At 50.0% G+C, this 10,369-nt stretch overlaps 1 protein-coding gene across 3 annotated transcripts; it reads left to right on the top strand.

The window, feature by feature from the left end:
* Positions 1–775: 775 nt before the first annotated feature.
* Positions 776–8,638, top strand: srlb (sarcalumenin b). Of its 3 annotated transcripts, XM_088358674.1 has the most exons (7): positions 776–892; positions 4,122–4,217; positions 5,322–5,417; positions 5,913–5,948; positions 6,985–7,101; positions 7,172–7,405; positions 7,520–8,638. In XM_088358674.1, the coding sequence occupies exons 1-7, from the start codon at positions 802–804 to the stop codon at positions 8,329–8,331; spliced, it is 1,482 nt and encodes a 493-aa protein (XP_088214800.1). In that variant the 5' UTR covers positions 776–801; the 3' UTR covers positions 8,332–8,638. The 3 variants fall into 3 exon arrangements, with proteins under 3 accessions (XP_088214800.1, XP_088214801.1, XP_088214802.1); XM_088358675.1 differs by lacking the exon at positions 5,913–5,948; XM_088358676.1 differs by lacking the exons at positions 776–892; positions 4,122–4,217; positions 5,322–5,417; positions 5,913–5,948 and adding an exon at positions 5,955–6,102.
* Positions 8,639–10,369: the final 1,731 nt, after the last annotated feature.

A 10,369-nucleotide genomic window follows, 5' to 3' on the forward strand; every position in this document is an offset into this window, starting at 1 on the left:
GTGTTACCGCCGCGTCTCAGTGACTTTGCTGTGTTATTTCCTGTTGCTGCGGTATTACTGCCGCGTCACAGGCAGTGTTTGGAAAGAAATGTTAAGGTATGTTATTAAAGCTTTAAAAAAACTTTCTGTGTCCAGTCTTTCTTTGCTAATAACTCGTGTGCACACTTCCGCGTTGCTGCGGTACTACTGCTGCGTCACAGGCAATGTTTAGAAAGACATGTTCAAGTATGTTATTAAAATGTTAAAAAGGTAAAAAACTCGTGTGCACGTGCGGCTTATAGACCGGTGTGGCTTATGTAAGAAAAAAACTGAAATATCCCTGAATTTTTGCTGGTGCGTTTTATAATCCGGTGCGGTTTATAGTCTGGCAATTACGGTAATCATTTGAACCAGATTTTGTCATGAAACAATAAATTGAGTGCTATTTACAAGTTCATATGAAATTAAAACAACAAAACAATAGAACTTGAACATTTTGCCCCAAAAGGAAGAAGGGAAACACTTCAGGGCTTTTACCGTTTTTTGGTTCTTTTCCAGCAAGAGAGTTTGCCTAATTTAAACTTCAGTGAAATTTCAAAAGAAAAGTGGAAAGGAAATAAATGCTAATATGAGAAAAATCCAAAGCTATAATAACCCTGAGTGGCACATGTGCGGCTCTCTTTTGGGCCTGCAGTGATGCCCCCCCCCCCGCACACACACACACACACACACACAGCTGTTGGCAATCTCCAGGCCCCGCCTCTTCGGCCCGCCTGCCCTCTAACCTTCCCTCCTTGGTGCATATATAGACCATGCGGGCCTATGAGAGGTCTCCTGGCCGCCACCATGAAGGGTCGCATGGTCTCCGTCTGCTGCTTCGTCTCGCTGCTGCTGCTTTTGCAGGCCACTGCAGGTAAGGGCTCCGGACATCAACAAACTTCTTCATAGCAGTGCGCACACACGTGAAGGCAATGTGCTGGACAGTGCGCATTCCATCTTAAAACTTCCAATTCCATTTTTCTCTTACGTGGGCCAGATTGAATTTCCAAACACGTTTGGAGGCAGACTGCAGCCGCTCTTGCCGAACGCACGCATGTCCGGCCCGTACCCTTGCCCGTCCTTGGGATGGCGTTGAGCTCCCCGGCAGCCCAGCCGTCGCCAGGGCCTTTTTATTCCAGGCGGCAGTCAGGTGTCTAAGATTGGAAGGCCCCCTGAAACCCAACACTGCTGTCTCTCCACTCCTCCCACCCTGGCCTACACACAGCTGCTGTCACTTTGCACTGTCACAATCCAACCCTCGGCCTTGTAGGGACATGCATTCTCCAAGCGGGAGGGGCCGTGCCCGCCTCTGGCTCTGCCATGCAGGTGTCCGCAAGCTCAATGTTAAACTCCATCATCGAAGCATTAGCGAGATTGCTTGGGACAATCGGACACATTGCCAACGTGGCTGCTGATGGACGATGCACTTGATGCACTCGGACGCAGTGCCATCGCCGATTTCCTTTTCTCCTTGTTCCGTTGACGCCATCATTCTGCCGCTCTGATGAACAGCACTGACATGGTGATAGAATAGAATACCTTTATTGTCATGATGTCACCTCCATTGGAAAATTGAGGCCCGCTCAGGCCGGGAAATGGAAAATGAAAATGTGGCACCATTGGGACATCCCCACCGCCACGCCGGGAGGCCTTGACGAGCCGCTCCAGGTTTCTCCTTGCTTTGTGGCTTGAGTCGCTGTCAATGAATTTCACAATGAGCGGCAGAGATTCATAAAAGAAAGGCTTTTTTGTCACTTTTGGGGGTTTTGTGGCCATGGAAATAGAAAACGTAGAATTAAGAGCAAGTGGCTGTCTCCTGGTTGTCCACATGCTTAAAATAGGAAGTCCCACCTACTCGAACGTGTGTCCGCCTTTAGACCCATTGTGGGGCTATTTGTGGGGGCGCCGCCAACGCGGCCACCTGTTACTGTCCCGGCGTGGCCGAGAGAGACGCGCGTGTTCTTGTAAAAACAACATGTAGCCTGATAAGTAAGGCTCACGATATTGCAAAGGGACAGATGACGGCCAATGGACTGAGTACAGTCTTGCACTGGCTCTTGTCCAGGCCCGTTTTCAAATGTGACGAGGCATAATATTTTGGAATGACGTGCAGGACAAACAGTACCTCCAAAATATTGTAGTTTTTGTGACAAAAATGTACTCTTATTGTTGCCAAACATAATTTCTGGGTGATGTTGTGGACGCAGCAGCGATGGCGACAGCATTTGTCTCCACTAAATGCACCACATGCGTGCCGCTGCCTGTGTGGGTGGGACTGTTTTTGTCTTTTTTGGATGGGACCCTGTGAATGTGGTTGAATTCTCAGTCTCTGGTCCAGTGGCCAAAAAAACTTGCCAGTTGCTCCTGGCGGTCACTCTAATTGAATTTACCTTCACCAGCACTGTAAACTGATCCCAGAGGCTTTTTGGGAGGCAATTTACTTCAAGGTCGCAACAAAACTGAGCATATTCATCAACTCTTCCCCATCGTATAAGAATTAGATTATAGATAAAAAAAGATAAAAAAAGTTATTTCTTAAGATACATGTTAAATATCGATGTCATATTCAACAATCGCATGTTTTCCCAAGATTGCGCCGCCCGCCCTAGTATAAATCCATATTTGTATTTGGTGTAGAGTTCCAAATAAAGTCCCATAACAGTTTTTATTTATGTGTTTGACTTTTTGTTCCAATTTTATGGGGCAGTGCCCCAATTATGCTGATTCTTTGATGACATTAGTATCACCGATTGTTATTTCCTATCATTTAGTGTTGATTTTGGTGCAGTACAATATTGAAGAGTTCTACGTTCTTCTGAGCAAACGCTTGGGGTTAGGATGGAAAAATGGCAATTCCATTCATCAAACTCAAACGTTTTTGAGTTCAGGATTTTACTTGGTACTCAATCTAAATACTCCATTGGTGCTCCATATATAAAAGGCCACTTCATCACGCGTTATACGTACAAATAGAAAGGCCACATGCTGAATATCAATGTCGTTATGTTGCATATTTATTTTGCATAACATGACGGCGACGTGGCTCGACTCGTGCGTTCCATCCAGTTATGTAGATGCCTGCCTGCCTGCCGGATGGATGGATGGTTTTGCTTGCACGAAATCGCCACGCTCGTCTTCCTAACTAGACATAGCGTGTGTATGGGTATATATAGCACCAAGGTTTGCCTGCTAAAGCCAGCGCACGCAAGGGCTGTCACTCCGGCAAAGTCCGAAAAGTGTCTGATTGGTGGCTAAATATGACAGATTGTGGCGCTCTTATCTTTGTCCATAGTCACACCAAACGAGTGTCTGTTTTCAGGAGATTGCCTGGTGTACTAATAGCTGTGAGCGAAGTCATCCGAGAGCTTCTAAAGCGGACATGACGTCGCCATTTGATTTCCTCGCTCTTGCTTTCGCTTGATGAGGTACAGCCGGACAGTAGCGACTGCGTGCAACATTTTGTAAAGCTGATGCCACTTTGGAATGGATCATTTGACAACAGTGATGCGAGCTTGGAATGCGGCCGCGACCTTCCTGTGTGGAGTTGGCAGTTCTCCCTGTGCTGACGTGGCTTTCCCAGTGTCCTTTAAATTGTGTGAACGCATATTTGCCTGTATCTGCCTTCACTCTGCAAGCCAGCGGTTGACCTCGTGGACGGGATGGGCACCGATGTTGCCGTCCTCGGTGATGCCGCCCACGTTCAAAGGAGGAATGCTTCTCTTAGGGTGCTGAAAACTCGCAAGCACCGTCGTCATCTACTTCCCTCCAAAAGCATTCGAACCGTGAGGTCCATTCTTTGATCATTGCCAAACATTCTTTGGCCGTTGCGGGTGTAGATTTGACATGGACGGGCAGGAGGTCTGCAATCCAGTTTACAGTTGCAGGCTTGCACCATGAATGTATCGATCGGTCAGGACGCTCATTATTTGCCTATGGGTGGGAAACAAGAAATTGTGTGGTTCGTGTGGAATTAATCAAGAAAATATTGGTGTTCTCAACAAACAGGCATGCGGTAGGTCATGTGGCCATTGCCTTGACGTGGGCGACGTGTATCCTTTCCCCATTTGCGGAGCCCAAGTTGACACGTTTGCTCCTCTCGACAGAGGAAGAAGAAGACCTCACGTCCGTGCTCAGAGATAGGTCTCACATCGAGGAGACTCTGCGATTTGCCACAGAGGAAAAAGCAGCAGACTATGCAGGTGAGTCGGCCCAAACGCAGCAGATCCAGCAGATGGTGCTGGACTTGCGCTTAAGCACTGAGCTCCAATACTGGCCTCCCTCCACTGTAATGGGCGTAGCCCAGGGGTGGGCAATTAATTTTTACAAGGGGCCACATGAAAAACCTGAGTTGTGTCAGAGGGCCACACCTACGATAACTTAAACCTGCTCAATTTTCTTCCATTGTAAAATGCACTAAATTATTTATTTTAAATAGTTGGTACTGGTAATTAGAAGAATACAATTATTCTGTTTATATTTATATTAAGCTATGTGAAATTGTGGTGTAAAGGTCAAATAAAAAAACAATTATTAATCAGTACAATTTATTCTTAACTTCTTTAACTTTTCCTCAAATGACAAAGATGCTCCATCTCGGGGTGTGAAGCTTGATAAAAAGTCCTTGTTGGGCTTGCAGTTTTGCTAGCAATGCATCAGCCTCTGATGCGCCCTGTTTATCAGACAGATGTATTTTTTCTCATGCTTGGTCATGTAATGGCGACTCAAATTATATTCTTTAAACACAGCGACCTGTGTACCACAAATCAGGCACATGGCTTTACCTTTCATTTCTGTAAAGAAATACTTGGCAGTCCATGTCTTGTTGAAAACACGGCACTCCTTGTCAACTTTTCTTTTCTTCGCGTTAGCACACATTTTGAGGGCAGCATTACTTCGCGCTGTTCTCCTACACGCACAGCTCACATGCACGCACGCTACACGGAAGTGCGACGCCTTTCAAAATGAAAGCGAAACAGTTGTATTGTACGCACGACACAATTCTTTTTTTTTTTTAATCACGATTTGCCTCATGCGGGTCGGACAGGGACGCACAAAAGGCCGGATGTGGCCCGCGGGCCGTAATTTGCCCAGGTTTGGCGTAGCCCATTGAGCTCTGTTTCTAACAGAAACTGCAACACCTACCGGGGCAAGTGAGTCTCACGTGGCCTGGTGGTCTTCAAGATTTTGCTGTGCTTTGTCAACTGCAATTTGTAGCCAACAGCTTCGATAGACTGACCACCACCGACGTCTGCTTTCCCCACCCAAATGATTGCAAATGCATCCCTTGCGTCTTGTTCCTCCAGCGGCTGTGCAGAGGTTGCGCAAGATCTACCACTCCTCCATCAAGCCCATGGAGCAGGCCTACAAGTACAACGAGCTGAGGCAGCACGAGATATCAGGTAGTGCCCGCCAAGACGGCCTTGGGGACATCTGTCTTTGTTGGGGTTGCTCAAGTGACTGAAACACATTTTTTACACCACATGAGCTCTTTGTTCTGGGGTGGGGAATCTGCAGCGCCACTGATTGCATTTGGTCGGGCACACCGTGCCACCCTAAAACATATTCAACCTACGGAGGGAGAAACACTGGTGACATAGGAAACAGAATTGTCATTCATGGAAAAATGTTCCCCACTCCCGCTTAACCCGTTAGCTAACTTTCCCGTTAGCTTTGTGCACCTTTTGGTTCATTTCCTTCCATTTAAAAGCTCTCCCGTTTGAAATGACTTTTCTGCTCTGTCCATTGCCGTTTTGCACCTAAGCCACCAAATCATATTTTTTTCAAGCGTCATGAAAAGCCAGATTGCAGTCAGAATCTCATATACCACCCATTCATAGTCTTCGTCCCTCACCGTGCTCTCCTCACTCTCCTCGACTCCCCCCCTCCCCCAACAGCCTACCCTGGACGAACCCTGGGGGACGCAGCCACAGGTGGGTGCGGCTGGGGCTTAGCTGCGCATGGCACTGCCTCAAGCGCTCAGCCCCTTTCCGGCCCACCCTTCCCCTCCCTCATTGGCCTTCACATCGCTGGCCACAACATTGGCTGCACAGCACGCGGCTCTCCTTCTGGATCCTGTCGACTCGTGCAAGTATACGTAAAGTTGTGGCCAGCGTCAGGGAGAAAAAAACAATGCTCGCTGTTATGGCGTCAAACGCGTGGGGGTTGCAGCATGTGCACTTGTGGCTTGAGCAAAACTCGAATGGCTTTGGGTGACAGGACTGAAATGGTCTTGCTCCGTTTTGCTGGGGCCAAAAGGGCTCAAGTTGCTCACACGCGATATCGTGCGGCTAATTGCAGGTTTCTTGCTTTTGTGACACTCCTTTGAATGATGCTTTTACGTGTTAGTCTTGATGCTCGAATGGTTTGTCCTTGGCCGGCCTGTATGTGAGCCCTCTTTGCTCTCGCATGGGGGATCTGTGACAGTGGATCTGGCCAATTCTGAAAATAAAATAGAACCGCAGAGCCACAAACGATATCAAAAGCACATTTGTTGCATTTTTACACGTACAGAACAAGCTCAAAATGCCCCCCCCCCCCCCATTCTGGCTTAATTATCTCAGTTAGCAGTTTTCAAGCCAAGAACACGCTGGCGTATTTTGATCATCAAAGCCGATTTTTAAAATATGAAAGGACCGGCAAATGTGTTGTGACCGCTGGCACGTCACCGTATCGCCAATTGTCCGCCCCCCCCAACCAGCTAGCTGTTGTGGTACCAAGACTCAACCACAAGAGGCAGACAAACTGCGGAAAAGTACAAAGAAGAAAGAGTAAGAAGCGAAGCTAAAGGTTAGCTCATTTAGTTGGTGACAAACTCATCTCCTTGCCCTTTGGATTATGCCCAATGACTCGGAAGACGCCATCTCCAAATGCGAGTGCTTGCTTCTCTATTTGTGTTTTGCTTCCTAATTGCGTCATGAGCATAGCAACTGGGATGCATTAGCATCTTTCTTTCCCCTTGTCCCACAGATGGCGAAATCACATCGAAGCCCATGGTTCTGTTCCTGGGACCCTGGAGTGTGGGAAAGTCCTCTATGATTAATTACCTCCTGGGCTTGAACGACAGCCCCTACCAGCTGTACACAGGTTGCACGCCGAGCATTCGCTCATTTGGTGCCATTGATGTGTGTGGTTTTCATGGTCGGAATTCTATCAGGAGCTGAGCCCACCACCTCCGAGTTCACCGTCATCACGCACGGCGAAAAGATCCGATCAGTGGAGGGCATCGTGATGGCAGCGGACAGCTCTCGCTCCTTTTCCCCGCTGGAGAAATTTGGGCAAAACTTCCTGGAAAAGTTGATTGGGATCGAAATGCCCCACAAGCTGCTGGAGCGTGTGACTTTTGTCGACACGCCAGGAATCATCGAGAACCGCAAGCAGCAGGAGAGAGGTGAGGTCCCGTTTGGCATCATGGTGCGGTAAATAGCGGCATGGCGCGGCAAATGGTAGCATGGCATGGCAGCAAACAGCGGGTAGCTCAGTCGAGTGGTGGCCTTCCACGCAGGCTACCCCTTCAACGACGTCTGCCAGTGGTTCATCGACCGTGCCGATCTGATCTTTGTGGTCTTCGACCCCACGAAGCTGGACGTGGGTCTGGAACTGGAGATGCTCTTCCGCCAGCTGAAGGGGCGCGAGTCGCAGATTCGCATCATCCTCAACAAGGCCGACAACCTGGCCACCCAGGACCTGATGCGAGTGTACGGAGCACTGTTCTGGAGCTTAGCGCCGCTCATCAACGTGACGGAGCCGCCCCGGGTCTATGTCAGCTCTTTCTGGCCCTACGACTACGCCGCCGACACCAGTCGTGAGCTCTTCAAGCGGGAGGAGATCTCCCTGCTGGAGGATCTCAACCAAGTAATTGAAAATCGCATGGAAAACAAGATCGCTTTCATCCGCCAGCACGGCATCAGAGTTCGCATCCACGGGCTCTTGGTGGACCGCTACGTCCAGACCTTCAAGGAGAAGATGAGCTTCTTCAGCGACCCGGAACTTGTCTTTAAGGAGATCGTTGACGACCCGGACAAGTTCTACATCTTCAAATCCATCTTGGCCAAGACCAACGTCAGCAAGTTCGATCTGCCGAACCGCGACGCCTATCGCGACTTCTTTGGCATCAATGCCATTGTCGGCTTCAAACCCTTGTCAGCCCAGTGCTCCTACATTGGAGGCTGCCTGCTGGAGAAGATCGAGAAGGCCATCACCAACGAGTTGCCCGCTCTATTGAGCAGCATCAACTCCGGCAAGCAGCCCGGCCTGTCTTCCTGTGAGGCTACTGGCTGTGGGGAGAAGCCCAAAAACCGTTACCGCAAGAATTGACATTAAGCACAACGCAGGGGGAGGGATCAAGGAAGCAAGGAAGGCTACAGGTCAAGAAAAAGACAGGGCTCTGATGTAGGGCCAACCCTGATTCAGAAGACTTGCAACAACCAGAGAATGGATAGCCGAGCTTTATTTTCTTCACCAGAGAGGCATTTTAGGGACTGGGGATGAGGCAAGATGGTGGGAGGGGTGGCTCATTGTCTGAACAAGGCAGCTTGCAAAGGAGTTGAAAAATTGAACCATCTGCGAGTGTTGGGGGAAGGGGGGACTCACTTGTATGTGAATAAAACAGGAAGTAGAAAGAGGTGTTGTCAGTTTGTCCTGTAAGATCCCGGTGGGGATGGGTATGTGTGTGTGTGGGCGGGGGTGGGGGGTTGTTACAGTGGGTCAGTTCCAAAATGCTTCAAACATTGAAGGAGCCTTTTTTCAAGCTTGAGTTTTAGATCTAGTTTGAGATCTGGGCCCACCTTTTGTGCATGAATTTGCCGTCCACGGAGAGTCTTTGCTAATCTAAGCAAAGCGCAAGACTCACGATCCCCGATCTCTGCCGACTGTCCAAGTCCGGCTCAGAGTTCTTAAGCAAACCTACCTCGGTGAATTCCCGATAGATGCACACTCACTGTCTTTGTGACTGTTCCTGTGTGGCCATGTGTATGCCTACTCCAGATGACCTCCACAGCACAGCACAGCACAGCACAGCACACACATAAGAATATCTCCAGCGAGAATTGGGAGTTGTGATGTCTGTTGTATTGGATCTGCAGTCTCCAATCTCGAACAGGTTACCAGACCCGGACGGATTTCCAGATAGGTTATGAAGAATCTGTCACTTGCCATGTCAGAGCAGGCTCGGCCGGCAACTTCCCTCAGCCACACCCCTTTCGTTACTGTAATGTCTGTCACCTGCTTCTTCTTGTTACCTTGTGTATTTAAGCCCTGCCCGTCTGTTTCTCCCTGTCAGTGTCTACTGTTGTGTTCCGTCCCTGTCTGCGCCCAGTGTTCCTGTCCTGTCGTTTAGTTTTCCCACAGTCTTGTCTGGAGGCTCACGGTCAGAATTTTATCCGTGTCCAAGTGGACTTCTGTCTGTCTGTTTGCTGGCCGTGAGTCTCTATCCCGTCTGTTTCTTCGTTCCCCACTTACCTCCCTTCCTACTCCCTTTCCCTTCAATAAACCCTGGTTCAAGGTGCATTTGTTCGCCCTGGCTTCACTCATTTCCTGACAGAAGACACCGAACATGACAGCAACCACCACCAGCTCCGATTCGCGACGCCGGATCATGTGCGCCATCGGGATCCACCCCAGCGTCGCCGGACCCGCGGCTGTCGCCATACTTTGCTCCAGCGACGTCGGACCTGCGGCTGCCATCAGAGTTCCTCCCCGCGCCATCAGACTCGCGGCCGCAATCGGGCGCCACCCCAGGGTCGCCGGACCCGCGGCGGTCACCGGACTTCTTGCCAGCTGCGCCGGACCCGCGATCATCCCCGACCCCTGCTCCCACAGCTGCAGCACGTCTTGACTCCTGCCGCTGCGCACAGCTCCGCCCCTCCCCCCCGAGTGCCGCCGATTGCGGCTCTGACTCCCTGAATGCCGCCGATTGCGGTTCTGACTCCCCAAATGCCGCCAAGCGCAGATCTGTTCTCTGAGTGTCCGCCAAGCGCGGTTCTGTTCCCCGAGTTTCCGCCGAGGGCGGTTCTGATCCCGAGTTTCTGCCTCTTCAGTTTCCCCATTTGCCACTGTGCGCGGTTCAGAGTCTGTTGCTGCCACCTTGGACTCTGCCATTGACTAGTCGGGGGTCTTTGGGACTGGTGCGCCTCCGCTAACCCCGTCTCCGCACAAACACCATGTGAGGGTTGGCTTTGGGATGTCGAGAGCCATCCCTTGAGGGGGGGTACTGTCACGTGCCGTGCCAGAGCACGCTAAGCCAGCAACTTCACTCAGCCACACCTCTTTCGTTATCGTAATGTCTGTCATCTGCTTCCTCTTGTTACCTTGTGTATTTAAGCCCTGCCCGTCTGTTTCTCCCTGTGGGTGTGTA

The sequence above is a fragment of the Syngnathus floridae genome, chromosome 17, assembly GCF_059516105.1.
Source record: "Syngnathus floridae isolate MCC-2025c chromosome 17, RoL_Sflo_1.0, whole genome shotgun sequence".
NCBI lineage: Eukaryota > Metazoa > Chordata > Actinopteri > Syngnathiformes > Syngnathidae > Syngnathus > Syngnathus floridae.

What these genes read in the sequence shown, in the direction of transcription:
- srlb (XM_088358674.1), top strand. Translation starts at nt 802, where the DNA reads ATGAGAGGTCTCCTGGCCGCCACCATGAAGGGTCGCATGGTCTCCGTC. An exon ending in CCCCTACCAGCTGTACACAG is followed by an intron (nt 7,102 to 7,171) that starts GTTGCACGCCGA and finishes GAATTCTATCAG; the next exon opens with GAGCTGAGCCCACCACCTCC. An exon ending in CCGCAAGCAGCAGGAGAGAG is followed by an intron (nt 7,406 to 7,519) that starts GTGAGGTCCCGT and finishes CCTTCCACGCAG; the next exon opens with GCTACCCCTTCAACGACGTC.